Source organism: Grampus griseus, assembly GCF_964374135.1.
Source record: "Grampus griseus genome assembly, chromosome: 3".
Lineage (NCBI taxonomy): Eukaryota > Metazoa > Chordata > Mammalia > Artiodactyla > Delphinidae > Grampus > Grampus griseus.
In genome coordinates this window covers 35,560,437-35,577,244 of record NC_139019.1, presented here as the reverse complement: position 1 = coordinate 35,577,244, position 16,808 = coordinate 35,560,437, and the positions used below count along the sequence as shown (strand labels likewise).

The 16,808-nt window shown below is 41.5% G+C and overlaps 1 protein-coding gene and 1 pseudogene across 6 annotated transcripts in view; one reads left to right on the top strand and one right to left on the bottom strand.

The window, feature by feature from the left end:
* Positions 1–1,249: 1,249 nt before the first annotated feature.
* Positions 1,250–16,808, bottom strand: part of ZNF131 (zinc finger protein 131) — a 32,893-nt gene continuing 17,334 nt past the window's right edge. For 4 of the 5 annotated variants that reach the window (XM_082650568.1, XM_082650569.1, XM_082650566.1 and 1 more), the window contains 3 exons: positions 12,603–13,288; positions 3,762–3,892; positions 1,250–3,115 (listed from right to left, as the gene is read on the bottom strand). In XM_082650568.1, the coding sequence (XP_082506694.1) occupies positions 2,429–3,115; positions 3,762–3,892; positions 12,603–13,288 (1,504 nt within the window). In that variant the 3' untranslated portion in view covers positions 1,250–2,428. The remainder of the gene's footprint in view (positions 3,116–3,761; positions 3,893–12,602; positions 13,289–16,808) is intronic. The other variant, XM_082650570.1, reaches the window with a different exon arrangement.
* Positions 5,737–7,065, top strand: LOC309820541 (actin-related protein 2/3 complex subunit 1A-like; annotated as a pseudogene). Its single transcript has one exon. The product of its transcript is annotated as an actin-related protein 2/3 complex subunit 1A-like (transcript).

Below are 16,808 nucleotides of genomic sequence, written 5' to 3'. Positions count from 1 at the left end.
AACCCAGTTGGTGTCAGATAATCAAAGAACTGCTGTTGAACAGTGGAGTAGGGGAGATAGAAGAGGCTCTCCTATCGTTCTCCAGTGCTCTTGGGATTCCTATGATGACCAATGTCTGGCACTACTGCCCAGGTGTCACACTGTAGACCTAGCTAAAAACTCCAGTAGGAGTAAAGTGAGAGGAACAAAATACCCAGTTCAGTACAATATACATCATGGTTTTTAATAGCTGTTACTGTAAAATGCTTTATGAACTGCCAAGTCCTAGTCAACCTAAGGTTTACCACCAGTGGGTAGCTTTCTCTCTTCTGCAATCACATTTACTGGCATTTGGAGCACGCTGATACAGCCTTCACTTTTGGGAAAAGTAAAATGAACTATACCTGTCCCTCAAACCTGTTCTGAAAGGCCTTGCCAAATCTAAAAACTCAAATGATAATTTTAATGCTTTTCTGTGCCTTTGTCCCTGATCTCTACCTTGTGGTCAGGGCTCTAGAAAGATTATGTTTAAAAGTAAACCTTGTTTCATACCTTGGCTTAAGGGCACAGCATGAGCTATTTTCAGCATTCAAAATTCACTAGATACTAACTAATAATTTATATACTTGAGACCACTGTTATGTCAGGAATGTAAACATTTCTTTAAACTACAACTAACTCAGGAACGTGGACATCTTAAGGCAAACTGAAAAATTCAGTATGATATAATTCTATCATTAGTATTTTCTGACTTCAAAAAAAGAAAAAAATATATATATATATAAATAAAAATATAAGCTTTGTAGCAGATACCCAACTGCCAAAGAGAACAGACTTGGAAATGTTCATACACTTTGATCCTAAAATAAAAACCACCTTCTAATTCCTATTATCTTTAAATCCATGACTTCTCCAGTTGTGTGAAGCCATCCTCTTCAGTAATTTCATAAATGTGATACCATTTAACATCAGCATTACTAAAAGTCATGTTGAATTGATCTTTTAAATTTAACACACTAGTAAGTGGAGAAAGTATTTTTAAAATAGGCTGTACTAAAATCCCATTGGCTATTGTGCTCCACCATACAGAAGAGCAAATATCAACCTCTTCCTCCTTCCTTTCTTTTGAACTGATTTTTGGGGACTGGAGATGTGTACTGAGAATTTTATATCTCAATTCGTGTTATCAGTCATGTTAATACAGATGAGAAGACATCTCTGACCACGAACCAACTTCCACACTGGTAAGGTGAAAAAAGAGTCATGAACACATAATTTTAAAGTTTACTTTAAAAATGTAAATATCTCCCAATATTTAACAGGTAAAGAAAATAGCATATTGGTGTATGTGGTTGTTATATTTTATTTTCCAAGTAATACTGATTAAAAATATTTACACACCTACTTTTAAGTCCACAGTTTAGCACTCTTATTTGTATGGCTTTAAAAGTTATAGCACAAGATCTTTACATTAAGGATTGGGGAAAAAGATTCATTCAAAACAAAGCCTAATATATTATATACATGTTTTTTCTCTGTACTTTTAAATACATTAATTTTTAAGTGATGCTCATCTTTTTTTTCATCTGGTGGTAAAATACTAGTGCAACTTTTCATCAAAATAAAGTTTACCACAGATATAAGTGAATTTTCCCAATTGAAAATGGCCCTTCAGCCGCCACTGAATGAAATTTCTCAATCTAACTGAAGTGAAAAAGAACCGGTAGCTGTCACTGTAAGGAAAATACCGAGTGCTATAGCATGACCTACATTGCTCCTTGCAACACAAACTCTGAAAGACCCAGAGGCGCTTTACAGAAGTTTAGTTGAATTTGAAAAGGCACATGGGTGTGGTTGGTTTTTAAACATTCTAGAAATTTGCCGCCACCACCACCGTTTCTGTTGCAGAGATGACATCTGTGACTGTCAGGGTAGACAAGAGTGTTGTTCAAGCTAAAGAAAGCCAGAAGCCAAAATTTAACTGCACAGTAACAATGCACTTTTCTTCATGCAGCCTTGTGTTTCCTATATATTCAAATATTCTAACATGCATTAGAATACATAAACTTGTATTCTAATGATTTTATGTTTGATTTTACAATATGGGGGAAAAAAAACTTGAGGAAGGACATGACTGGGCAAAGAGAGAAGGGAGAACCCTTACCACAATGAAAATAGATACATTCGTACCCAACTATATAATAAGAATATAATCCATTTCAGTTTTCCAGAAATATACTTCTCAAAGCTTCCCATTCACTTATGGGAAAGATCCCTCCTCTGTGGCATCAAGTGGGGGAAAATCAGTTTGTTTCAATAGAAACAGTTCAACACAACAGGAAAGAGCTTAACTTTGGTCCACATGTCTGTTAGCTTAGGGACAGTCACACTGCCCATCATCAGTTCAAAAACTCAACACATAAATTTAAAAATATATTCATTTGTTATTTCATTCTAAAACTGGCATAGGTGTTCTGTTCTCATTTTCTGACTTTTCAACTTGGGAATCCACTGTTGATTTGGTCTCTAAACCCTCAGCATCTTCGTGATCTTCTCTGGCCGCCTCAGCAGCATCTGCTTGGGTAGGCTCTCTCTCCTCTTGGTTCATGATTTCAGGGGTCACTTGATCCAAGTCTGCTTCTAGAAGCTCAGTTTGTACTTCCATTGGCATCTGATTTACCCGTTCAACGTGCAGCTCCTCTACATGTACTTCGGTACCTTCTTCAGTCTGAATTCGACCCACTTCTAGATAACTTACCTGGACCTGTTCTGGAAGCTCGTTCATATGTGAATCGTGCACTTGGCTGTCCTGGAGCAGATCTGGGTGGACCTGTTCCACAGTCACTTGTGCCGAATCCACTTGAACCTGAAGCAATGGTAACACGTGCACCTTCCCAACTTGTTCTATAATAGTCATTGATGTCACAGGTTCAGTTTGCACACGTGTTTCTACTGAAAGAACTTCTTCAGTTACTAGACGCTCTGAAATATTATGAGCATCACTGAGATGCCTCCTTAATTCATTTCCTTGCATAAACCACAAGTCACACAAAGTACAATGGTTGGGTTTATCTCCAGTGTGTATTACCAAGTGATCTTTGAACTGGTCCCAGCTGTTAAACACACTATTACAGACCTGAAATAACCAAACATTTGGTGTTAACATTTATATTCAAACTGAAGGAAATATGGATGCATTTATTCTCTATAAGAAAAAAGTTGAAGATTTTTCTGAAAATGTTATAAATATGACATGTGTAACATAGTCTAAGGGAATTTCATAATTCTTTTGTTTATTTGATCTTTTACCTGATTAGCTAACAACTTAAATCCTTTTGGGGAAACATTTTAATATTGCCTATATTAAAGGACTATAAAGTAACACTATTATAATTTCTTCCGTGATATCAACATTAAGAACAATTTCACCATGTGGGATAAATACACACTAATCATGGAAGAGCCGCCAATTATAGCTGGTCTGCCTCCTCCACCCCACTCCTGAATTCTAATGATTGTTCTATGGTTAAGAATAACCATAGTTTCAGACTATGTTACTTAGGACATAGTTTTATTGACATTGGTATCATCTAGGGTTGGATAAAAACAACAACTACTACTATTACTATTCCCCCTTATGAAAGCAGGACAATGATGTTCTTTACTCTCATTTCTTTCTGAAGTTGTCAGCTCTATACCTTTGCTCTAGGTCCGTCACCCTTCACCTCTAATGATTTCAAACGCAGACTCCTTTGCTAAGGACGGAATACACCCACACATACCTGACATTCATAAAGCTTCTTTCTTCCCTTTTTTGCCCCCACTCCAGTTTGGCATGCAGTCAGGTGACATTTGAGGGTGCTATTTCTAGCAAATCGTTCATGACAATTTGGACATTCAAAAGGTTTTTCACCTGTTAGAATAGAAAAAAAATCATATTGACAAATTAAGAAAAACAGAAAATGCAAAAAGTTTTTTCTTTTTGGTTAATTCTAATAGCACCTTCTTGAAAGAAGGATCAGAACTTATAACTCAGATGTTTCCACCACATCCGAAAGACTATTCTAAGAGGTGGAAATAGTAAGTTTTTAATGATTCTTGTGATTATATCTGTGCTCTGGCAAAGAAATAAAATTTGGATCTGAATATTGTTCCATGTTTTTGCATTTCTTAAAAAATTGTATATTTTCCCTTAGATAAAAATCAAGGTCAATTTCCTTTTTGGGGACATGCACCCCTCTCCATTCCACAAGCATTTTTTGAGCAATTATTGTGTTGCCAGGCCACATGCCAGGTAATGAAGATAAACTGTCCTTGTTTTTAAAAACTTCATATCATAGGCCAGAGTATTTCAGGAAGGTGAAATACATGAACATAAACAAATGCAATGCACCACAGAAGGCCTGTTACAGAGAAGAGGGCAATGGGAAATGGGACTGCAGCAGTACAGAGGAGGAGAGTGATGAATTCTGCCTGGAATGGAATGAGCGAAGGACAGGAAAGAAGTAGGTTATTCTAGGCAGAGGCACAGAAGTGTAAAACAGCATGGCAGGTGAGGGGTAAGGAGGGAGGTGCCATACTGACTCCCAGATCTCTGGCTTAGAATACCAACCAGAATAAAGAACAGAGGAGTCCCAGTAGGTTTGGAGTGGGATGTGCTAGGGAAGATTATAAATTCATTTTTGAGTCAGTGAGTCTGAGGTACTCAAAGCAAAGTGGAAAATCTGGTAGACAGTTACATAGACAAATCTGGAGCTAAACAGAGGGTGGACTGACATACAGATACAGAATCCAATAAAACATCCAGTTAAAACAGCAGGTAGATGAAGCAAGCAAAGAAAACAAAAAGAATAGCCAAAAGTAGAAGGAAAGAACACTGAGGAAAATTAAGAAAGAAATTTCAGGAAGATGAGGTAATAAACAGCGTCTAAGTGAACAGAAAGATCAGGTAGGATAACAACAGGGGATTGGAATAACTCTAGCAAGAACACTGTGAGTGGTATGGTGGAATCAGAAGCCACACTACAGTGGGATAAGGGAGCATGAGTGAGGCAAGTTAATGGAAACTGTCGGTACAGAAATTCTTTCAAGAAGGCTTGGAAGTAAAGAGGAGACATGGCTAGAGAGGGACATGTCAATAAGAGGTCCTCTAAGCCAGAAGAGAGTCATTACTTATTTGCTGAAGGAGAAGGAGAGAGTAGTAGGAATGACAGATGAAACATGGTCTTGGAGGAGACATCAAGGTGTGGGATTCAGGATTGGCCTTGAAGAAAAGGGAAATATCTTTCTCTGTAATAAAACAGAAGGAGACAACGAGGAACCACATAGTTTACAACACAGCTAGGTTGGGGGTAGGAAGTCAGACAAACATGTCATCTGCTGGGGTGGGGTGTGGGCAGAGGTCTTGAGTGCTGCACTGAAGGTCTAGAATGCCAATTAGGAAAGGAAAGATATAAATCAGACACCAAAACGCCTAACTTAAGGTCTGATAAGAATTTTTTCCAGCAGTGCTCAGCAGGGAGCAGAAGTAAATGACTGCAATAATTAGTTCCAGGATGTAGGGTTCAAAAGCCAAAGGGAGCTGGGCCTCGGTCCTCCGCCCGCACCTGCTGGAGCCTGTTCGCGTTGACTGACCAGAGTCCGCGAATTCAACGCTCCGAGCCCGTTCGGACGGCCCCGACCCCCAGCTTTCTGTCCTTTGAAGGCACTAAGAATAATGTCCCTGCGTCAGTTTTTTACTAGAGCCAATCACCTGTCATGCCTGGAACAGGGATCGTACCCAGATTGCCCTTAGCCCCAAAAACCACGAAGTCCACATCTATGAGAAGAACGGGAGCCAGTGGGTGAAAGCTCATGAACTCAAGGAGCACAGCAGACACATCACAGGTACAGACTGGGCTCCCAAGAGTGACGGCGTCGTCACTTGTGGGCCTGACCGCAATGCCTACGTGTGGAGTCAGAAAGATGGTGTCTGGAAGCCGACCCTGGTGATCCTGAGAATTAACCGTGCAGCCACTTTTGTCAAGTGGTCCCCGCTACAGAACAAATTTGCTGTGGGCAGCGGAGCACGACTCAGTTCTGTTACTTTGAGTCCGAAAATGACCGGTGGGTAAGCAAGCACATTTAAAAACCCATTCGCTCCACGGTCCTCAGCTTGGATTGGCATCCCAACAACGTCTTGCTGGCAGCAGGATCCTGTGATTTCAAAGGCAGAGTGTTTTTTGCCTACATTAAAGAAGTGGATGAGAAGCCAGCCAGTACGCCCTGGGGCAGCAAGATGCCTTTTGGTCAGCTGATGTCAGAGTTTGGTGGCAGTGGCACTGGCGGCTGGGTGCACGGGGTCAGCTTCTCTGCCAGCGGGAGCTGCCTGGCCTGGGTCAGCCACGACAGCACCGTGTCCGTTGCCGATGCCTCAAAAAGTGTGCAGGTCTCAACTCTGAAGACAGAGTTCCTGCCCCTCCTGAGTGTGCGCTTCGTCTCGGAAAACAGCGTCGTGGCCGCCGGCCGTGACTGCTGCCCCATGCTCTTTAGCTGCGCCGACCGCGGCTGCTTGACCTTCGTCTCCAAGCTAGACATCCCGAAACAGAGCATCCAACGCAACATGTCGGCCATGGAGCGCTTCCGCAACATAGGCAGGCGGGCCACGACCGAGGACCGCAACACGGCCCTGGAGACGCTGCACCAGAACAGCATCACTCAAGTGTCTATTTATGAGGTGGACAAGCAAGATTGTCGCAAATTTTGCACTACTGGCATCGATGGAGCCATGACCATTTGGGATTTCAAGACCTTAGAGTCTTCTATCCAGGGCCTTCGGATAATGTGAAGCTGAGCGAGCCTCCCAGGTCCAGCATGAGGACGGACAGGCTGCGCCGGGCAGCTGCGCCATTTGCATCATGGGTAGGAGAGCCGGCCGCCAGGAAACACTGAAGACACATATGGCGCAAACCTTGTTGTGTGTTTTGTTTGAGGATAATTGGTGAAAGCGTTGGTTTTTTAAAAGCAGCAGTGATTTGGGTTTTGTTTTGCTATTTCATTCCATTTTTTTTTTTTTTTTTTTTTGCGGTAGGCGGGCCTCTCACTGTTGTGGCCTCTCCCGTTGCGGAGCACAGGCTCCGGACGCGCAGGCTCAGCAGCCATGGCTCACGGGCCCAGCCACTCCGTGGCATGTGGGATTTTCCCGGACCGGGGCACGAACCCATGTCCCCTGCATCGGCAGGCGGACTCTCAACCACTGCGCCACCAGGGAAGCCCTCATTCCATTCTTGACCAAAGCTTCTCTTTAAGTAGTTTATTATGGAAAATTGTCACACTAACTTAAAGGAAGGGGGGGGAGGTATGTAAATTGTCCGCTAAAAAATTAAATAAAAATACTGAATGTGGGGGGGGGGAAGCCAAAGGGAATATGCTTAGAGTACAAGAAAAAGTGACTCAAGATATATACAATGAGGACAAGATAACGTCAGAAACGGGGCAATAAACTAGGTGGAAAGGGATATGGAAAGACAGGAAGGCTAAATGAGGTAGACTCCCACAGTCAAAGTAAGGAAAGCAGTGAGAATTCAAGAGACAGGATGATGCTTGTAGAGAACAGGACTAAGATTTCAGAGGTGGAACCTCAGTGATGATCTGGTCCTAGACATGACCCTCATACTCACGTGGAACAGACACAGTCAAGTAACTCTGAGCTGTGTTTTATCCCTGACAAAACAATTATAGCTTATTTTTTATATAATTTTCATGAGATGAAAAAATTAATTTGAGAGAGAAGACCTAATCACCTAGAATTATTGTTGGTATAGAAACTCCTTTACAACTCCCCAAATGTTGGGAGATACTGCTAACTAGAATAGTTTTAATAGTATATAATTTTTTACTATAAATGAAGCCTACAGATGAAAACTGTCATAACCTCTTTAAAGGGCAATTTGATAATATTTGCCAAGATTTACAATGCACATATTCTGTGACTTGGCAATTCTGCTGTCAAAAATTAAGTTATTTGAACATGTACACAAAGATTATGTACAGGTGTGTTTATTGCAGCACAGTGTGTAATAGTAAAAGACTAGCAACAACCTAAAAGTGTATCCACAGGAGTAAGTAAATTATGGCATACCCAAACACTGAAATACCATGCAGCCACAGTGAAAAAAATTAAGTAGATTCATGAATGTTTCACACATTAAAAAGAGTTCAAGATAAATTAAATGGCGTAACACTGTATTGCATGCTCCTGTTTGTTTGTTTCAAAACTTCTGTGTGTGTCTGTTTATGGTTACTTGAAAATGCAAAGAATATATCTGGAAGGACAAATAAGGAAACGATGTCAGTAACTGCTTCTGGGGATATCTATTTAAGTAGGAAAGAGATTCACTTTTCAGTGCACATCTTTTGAGCTTCTGCTATTTAAAAATTTAGTTTAATAAGCCCAATAAAATCTAGGAATTGTAAGAGATTGATTATACTTTAGATGTGTAGAAAGTACAGTCTTCCAAGTGCTTTTATCATTTTCTCTTATTTGTCACAACCCTGTAAAGTAGGCATCATTATTCTTATTTACACAGACAAGGAAAGAGGCCCAAAGATAAAGTTCATCAAGCTGACAAATGTCAGAACTGGAGCCTGGGAATTCCCTGGCGGTCCAGTGGTTAGGACTTGGCAATTTCACTGCCAGGGCCAGGGTTCAATCCCTGGTCAGGGAACTAAGATCCCGCGAGCTGCGCAGTGTGGCCAAAAAAAAAACCAAAAAACAAAAAATAAAAAAAACCTGGAGCTTCAATCTAATTATGGTTTCCGGACCCAGATTTTTTCCTACAATTCCACACTACCTCTCTGGGCAACTAGGGAACAATTACTTGAAAACATGGTTACAGGTAATCTTTGGATTCTTTCACATGCGATGTTCCACAGGCATATCTGTCAATATATCTGGCTCTCTCCCCCCACCCACAAATCTTACCCTTCTATATTTTTCTTTCTAAATTAATAAACTTCCAATCATGTAGCCACCCAAATCAGAAAGCTGGGAGTCACCTTCTCTTTTACCCCTACATCTCACCAATCACCAAACCCTGTTGATTCTGCCTACTTAATGTTGTATCTCCAACCCTTTTTCACTATTACCGCCTTTATTCAATCCCCCATTCTTGTTTAGATTACTCCAACAGCCTTCGAATTAGACGCAGTAGGCTTCACCCACTCCAATCTATCCTGCCAGTTCTCTCTCTCTAAAGCATAAATTTAATCAGAAAACTCCCTGGCTTAAATTTCTTTAAAGTGACCCAGAGTCTTTCAAGATAAAAATCCAAACTCATTTACAGCACTTAAATGAAAATAACTACATGATCTTAGCCTCATCTCCCATCACTTTCTCTCTCGTCCTTGAACCACTGGGAGATCGTCCATGATGCCTAAGTGCACGCCACATGGTCAGCCCTCCAAACTCTTTAGCTGCATCTCCTGGCATTCGGACCCAATCCTCCAGTCATAACAACCTGCTAGCAAGTACTCCAAATGAGTGACTTATCTCTCCTCTATGTCTGTGTACACTTAATTTCTTTTGTCTGGAATGTTTATCTCCTGGCTAACTCCTTTTCCTTTGGGAGTCATAGGGTAAACCCTCTAGGAAGCCATCCTTGTCTCTTTCATCATAAACAGCACAAGCAGGCATTCCCATAAGACTCTGTGCTTACCTCTATCAGCACTTAGCTGATTGTGCCTGCTTGTCTCCCCTAACGTAACTTTGAACTCCTTGAAGGCAGGGACTCTAAAATTTATCTCCATGACCTAGCAGGCTGGCATTATCATCACTATTTTCCAAATGGAAACGAAGTAATTCAGGACAAGTAACAGCCAAAATTTTGCAAATCAAGCGTGGATTACTGTGCATGCTTTAAGAACATACAAGAAACCAAAGCACTAAACTAATGAAAGTATACAAAATATGAAATTGAGGGGGGTATATTATGTATATGTTGAGAGCAGGAAACAGGAACGGGACCATTTATCTTTACACTTAGTTTGTTATAAGTGAAAAATGATCCACCCTTTATTAACACAAACACAATTAAAAACTGTTTACTGGGGGCTTCCCTGGTGGCGCAGTGGTTGAGAATCTGCCTGCCAATGCAGGGGACAAGGGTTCGAGCCCTGGTCTGGGAAGATCCCACATGCCGCAGAGCAACTGGGCCCGTGAGCCATAACTACTGAGCCTGCGTGTCTGGAGGCTGTGCTCCGCAACAAGAGAGGCCGTGATAGTGAGAGGCCTGCGCACCGTGATGAAGAGTGGCCCCCGCTCGCCAACTAGAGAAAGCCCTCGCACAGAAACGAAGACCCAACACAGCCAAAAATAAATAAATTTATAAAAAAAAAACCTGTTTACTTATGTTCCTCTTGAATTTACTAAATCACTGATCACATATGCTGTCTTGTGACTAATTACTAGTACAATAATTGATCGAGGTTAAAAAAGACAATAAAAGTTCAGTTTGCTTTACATACTAAACTGTTCCTTCAAAGGGCATCTGGTTCTGTAATTTGTAACAACTACTTAACTAAGTTACTTAAGTTATCTCACATCATTTTGAAGGGAAACACAGACATAAAACATAATGTGGGGCTTCCCTGGTGGCACAGTGGTTAAAAATCCGCCTGCCAATGCAGGGGACACGGGTTCAAGTCCTGGTCCAGGAAGATGCCACATGCCGTGGAGCAACTAAGCCCGTGCACCACAACTACTGAGCCTGTGCTCTAGAGCCTGTAAGTCACAACTACTGAGCCCGTGTGCTGCAACTACTGAAGCCCGTGCGCCTAGAGTCCCTGCTCTGCAACAAGAGAAGCCACCGCAATGAGAAGCCTGCGCACCACAACGAAGAGTAGCCCCCGCTCGCCACAACTAGAGAAAGCCCGTGTGCAGCAACGAAGACCCAACGCAGCCAAAAATGGATAAAATAAATAAATTTTAAAAAAAACCCATAATGTGATTTAGCTCTATACTTTTCTGCTCAATCCAAAATACAATGTGCAGGGCTTGGAAAGCATATTTAAAAACTTCCAAAATGGTTTGCGTTGTCCTATTTTCAAACAGGTAAGTCACTAGGTAGTGTTTTGGGTAAAAGAGACAATTGTTTCTACTTTCACACTGATAGGAAATAATATAGAAGTGATTATCTGTTGGGGTACTGGAAACTCCTATCAAAGTGTGCTAGTCACCAAGTAACATTTATTTACTAAGTTGTGCTGCAGGTACACCAATGCTTTTGCAAAACTAATCCACAGTTACCACAAACATGTTCATCAGAAGACCATTAACATAGGTGCTTATTTGTTTTTTAAGGACTAAAAACTATACCTTTAGGCAGTTTCCAAATATACCACAGGTCTTTACATATAATGTTTGTAAAACCAGAAAGCATTTTCCCCAAAGATTTCATGAATGCCTATTAGTTACCCCAAATTAGTTACCTTAAAGCCTTCTAAATTCATAGTGAGCCTTTAAGTAAATTAGGAGATTCCCTTGCTGTTCACTTATTTATCCAGTTCTTGAGTATTACTAACAAGGGTTTGAATAGTGAGGGATCCCACACTATTTGAATCTATGTTTTCTCAGTTTCAAGCAGTATGTAGCAAGCAACTCTGGACAGCAAGGGATCTACGAAAAAATTTCATCCAAAGTTCTCCAAACTCTAGCATCAAAGAGAAAGATTCTGAATAGTGTGGGATAACTATATTGTATTCACTGTATTAATAGTCTCAACAGCCTTAACCATCTCACAGAGTAAGAACTTGGGAACAAATGTCCAGAAGTCTGACACTTAGCACTCTGCAGCAAGTGCTTTCCCCACACCTTTGTCACAGGGGGTTTAGGGACTCCCCAAGATTCCAAGTCATTCGTGGTGGTAACTCCTGTGTATGGCACAGAAGACCTAGCAGAGAAAGCTTGGGGTGTGGGACCAAGGACAGGGACTCTGACAGGGAGAAAAATAGGCTCAGGGATGGATGCAGAACTAGAAGGGCCAGAGGTTCTAAGGCAGACTCCCTGGACATCTCCCTCACGTCTGGGATGGCTCTTAGGAGAGTACAGAGACCTTACACTTTTCATCTCCCTGGCTGTGCACCAGTCCTGACATGTTTGCCCTTGGAGAGATGAAGGAGATGGACAAATACTGCCTTCCTATCTGCCAGGTCAAAACAGATAACCAAATGTATGCAAAGGTATAAACATATTTGGGATTGTTTGCAAATGTACCCATCTATGTAATCTGTTAACATAAGGCAGGGAAAGTAAAAACAGTTAACAGTGAAGTTTCACTGTAATTAAAATCTCATAATCTATAACCGTTAATAAAGAATCACAACCGTTTTATGTATTTTTTTTTAAATTATAAAAATTGCCAAGATGTAAGAATGAAAATTACTTTCAAAGTTAGTACTGATTTTGCTTTGAAAGCGTAAATATTTCAACGAATATTATAAAAACACTGTGTGCTCAGCCGGCACATTAGGGAACACAGGAAGTGGTTCCTGTGGTGCTAATTAAAATAAGAAAAAAGGATTTAGACACTTAGCTTCAAGTGAATGTGGAAAATCTATACTTTTAACATAAAGTATTTGCTAATTACCTGTATGCTTTCGAAGATGCTCTTTAAAATGTCCAAAGTGGTCAAACTGTTTCTCACAGTACTGACATATGTGAATTTTTTTCCCAGTTCTTTGCTTCTTACTGACTCCACCTTCTTCAAGGTGGTAACAATTGAGGTGCTGTTTCCATGCGCTCTCCCGAAGATACCTTTTATTGCATATTTCACACTTGAAACTCTCAGTGGAGTGTGATTTCATGTGTTCCTTAAAATGGTAAAACAATTTAAATGAACGGTTACATTTCTCACAATGGAACAAGTCCTTCACATGTGACAGCTGAAGTTCCACAATTTCAATACCTTCTACCTGTTTGCTTGTGGGGTCAGAGGCACAGCCATCTTCATCTTTAATCTGCCCTTTTCTATCACCTTGACGGTACTTGCTGGTGATATCTGCCAATAATGCCAGAGCGGAATCATCAGAGGAACCTGTGCTCTGAATATACTTTATGGACTGCCTGGCAGTAGCCACATCCTCTAACGTTTCAATGCCTTCATCTTCCACTTCGATTGTGCCTTCAGCAATCTCCACCTCGATTTCAACAGGTTCAGATTCTGCAGACGGCAATGACTCAGTGATAACATTTGAAGTTTCTGCAATCTTTCTTTTTTTTGCTTCACTTTTTCCTGTGGTAGTTTCCTCTAGTGGAGCTGAGTTTTCTTTGTTCCTGAAATACACAATGTATGGATTAAAAAAATCTATAAGATCAATCAAAATCCTACCAGGCTTTTTGGAAGAATTGATAAGCTGATAATAAAATTTGTATGGAAAGGCAGAAAACAAGACTGTAAGACTTATACTACCCGATTTCAAGACTTACTATAAAGCTACAAAATTAAGACAATGTGAAATTGGTGAAAGAATACACATGGAGATTAATGGAAGAGGATAAAGTCCAGAAATAGATCTACATATATATAGTCAGCTGACTTCTGAAAAAAGGTTCCAAAGTAATTTAATGGAGAAAATATAAAACAGTGGTGTTGGAACAACTGGTATCTATATGGGAAAAATAAACCTTGACCCTTACTCTCATATTATACACAAAAAAATTAAAAATGAATCATAGACTTAAATGTAAGAACTGAAACTATTACACTTCTAGAAGAAAACAGGATAAAAATCTTTGCAACATTGAAAGATTTCTTAAATAGCACACAGAAAGCAGAGACTTTCAGCAAACATTGATAAAATGGATTTCATCAAAATTAAAAACTTGGTCCTTTGAAATACACAGTTAACAGAAAGGCACACCATAGACCAGGAGAAAATATTTGTAAACATGTATCTGTCAAAGGTCTTATATAGAGAATACAAAAAGAATTCGTACAATTCAATAAACTCAACGGCTTAAGACAACTGTTGGGAGACAATTCCCCGCGAGTCCCTTGTGTTTCTGCGTATCTTGTGAATTGACAGCTTTGGTTCTGGACTAGTTTTCAAGGATGTTTGCTGAAGAGCCAACAGCCTGGGAAGACAGAGTGGCTGCTACTGGAGAAGAGGACACCTTTACTTACTGTCCAATATAATAATGTTCCCCACTGTGGGATAAAGGTCAGGCAGGTTTGTTTGCAGCCCATTCTAAAAGATTTTGGTTTCCTAAGCTGGAGATCCTTCAGCTGTGATGAAAACGACCACATGCAGAGCATTCACCTGGGCCACTCTATGTTACCCCTGTGGGACTTAAGGAAGGGAAAAGTGGCACAAATAGAAAACTCATGCTGCCTGCTGTGCAGAGAATAATAAAGTCCTTCTTTCTGACCTACGAGACCCGTTATCTTCTATCAGCATCCATGAAACCATGGCAGGATAATTTCTTGGCTTGCAAGTAGGATAAACACTCAGATCTCTCACAGATCTTGCCAAAGTTTGGCAACCAAGAACAGGATGCTGAAAAAGACAAGGCTTTCTGGAACAGGAAGGATGAGACCTCACAGAGCAAATGGAATTTGAGGAAGCCTACTAGAGCTGGCAGTAAACCTGTTTACCAAATTGTATGGTCAACTGGGCAATAAATGGTCCTCTACTTATTTGCCTATTGCTCTGAGTTCAACTGTGTGCCCCCAAAAGATATGATGAAGTCCTGACCCCTGATACCTGTGAATGCAACCTTATTTAGAATTGTCTTCGCAGACGCAATCAAGTTAAGATGAGGTCATTAGAGCAGGCCCTACTCTAACTAAGTCTTTATAAGAAGAGGGACATGTGGACCCAAAGAAGAGAAGGCCGTATGAAAACACTGAAGGAAGACGGCAATGTGAAGATACAGGAAGAGATTGGAGATATGCTGCCACAAGCCAAGGAACACCTGGGGCTACCAGAAACTAGAAAGGGCAAGGAAGGATTCTCCCCTAGAGGCTTTTGAGGGAACATGGCCCTACCAACACTTTGATTTAGGACTTCTAGCCTCGAAAACTGTGAGAGAATACATTCGTGTTGTTTTAAGACATGCAGTTCATGGTACTTTGTTATGGTAGCCCCAGGAAATGAAGACACCTATTAATGAGGAAAAACTGAGAAGGTGGTTACAGGATGAGTACTGGGCAGTAAGTTTAAGGACAGCTGCTGGAATTGTGTCCCAGTTGCTGCAAACTTGCTAGGGGTGGGGGAGGCAGCGGAGGACTTCCCTGCCAATTGGGTGGTCAGCCTGAAGTCTGCCCACAGTAACAATTAACACTAAGATTCAAAGGGAGTAGGAGGGTGGAGACAGAGGTTCTGCCCCTTTATAGACAAGTTACTGCCACATGTACCTAAACCAAGTGTGCCAGGAGGGAAATTCACAACTGCTACAAGCAGAAACCAGTTGAGTCATTAGAACTTTGGCTGGTCCACATGGGAGATGAGGGGGCAACATAATGCTTGTAGAGCAAGGAAGAATTGCAACACCTGGGCCATCTCAGGGCTCAGCTCCTCCTGCGGTTTGTCATGTCCACCTGAGATCTATTTGGAGATGACTGTAAAAGGCTTGAGTTTTTTTTGCAGTGGGTCCTGGCTGCCACAGGGTGCTGTGGATGCTCTTGGAGAGACTTCTCTGAAGCAAATTCCTACGATGAGGCATTGACTAGCAAGAGTCTTCCTGCCCAACTGGGTTTATAATGCTGATGAAGATGAGTCACTGGGGAATGAAAAAAGGATCCAAAGTAATATAAAATTCTTTGGTCAGGCCTGCTGAAAAGCCCCCTTTTATGTTAGACCAGGAAAAAGTGTAAGAGATGTTATCATGACAGTGGGGCAGCAAATATCCAAGATTAAGCTACACTCTTGAAAAAAAGCCACCACTGCGGAAGTCAAGTCTGAGTCATCTAAAAGGCATAAATGACATGGCCCCAACTAGAAATCAATGTGGATGGGGCTACTGAATCAAGGGGTCCCCCAAACTGACACTGATAGTGTCAGTAGTGATGACTTTGCTGCCGGATAGAGGGCTTCGAGTGGGCTGAAAACACTGGAGGTTTGTTTGGCTGAGCCACGTGCAGCTCCAGTGCTGCTTGAAACCAAAATGTACCTTGCTCACTGGCAGAGAATCACTTTCTCCCTCCATACCACTTCCCCCCTTCTACCTTCCTGTTGCCTCTAACTTGACCTCACCAGCTTGGAAAAGATAATTAGGGTTGGAGCCAAGGTCTCCTTGTTCCCAAGGGTGAACAGTGAAGACACCATGTATGCATCCAAGTATGCTGAGGAAAACTCAAGAATGGGAGAGGCTCAAACTTCCATGGCTCTGTTTTATCCAGCAGGTGTCCCACTCACCATCCCACCTGGTTCCACAGACAGGAGGCGCTTACATTCAACTGATGGGGCTTGGGCAAGGTTCACAGCAGGAAAGGGAGGCTGTCCTGACCCCATGGGTGGGCCTGATTCTACATACTGTTGTTGCTTTGACATCTGAATACACAGCAGGGATTGGTATGGCATGTGCATTTACCACTTCTCATCCCGTAAGTACCAGATATGGAACATCCCAATTGAGAAGAGCCAGATGTAGAGAAGAGCTACTGGAACAAACTCCCCTAACGTTAGCCACCAGTAGCTGGGTCAGGATTTAGCACAAGTGTCTTATCTTTTGATATCTAAAATTTGTACTATACTGTTGATATCCTACTGACTGGCAAGCCAGAAGTCTCAGTCTCAAAGGCCCTGACCATAGTGTTATGACACCTCTACCAGCAGAGGCTGCTGATAAATCC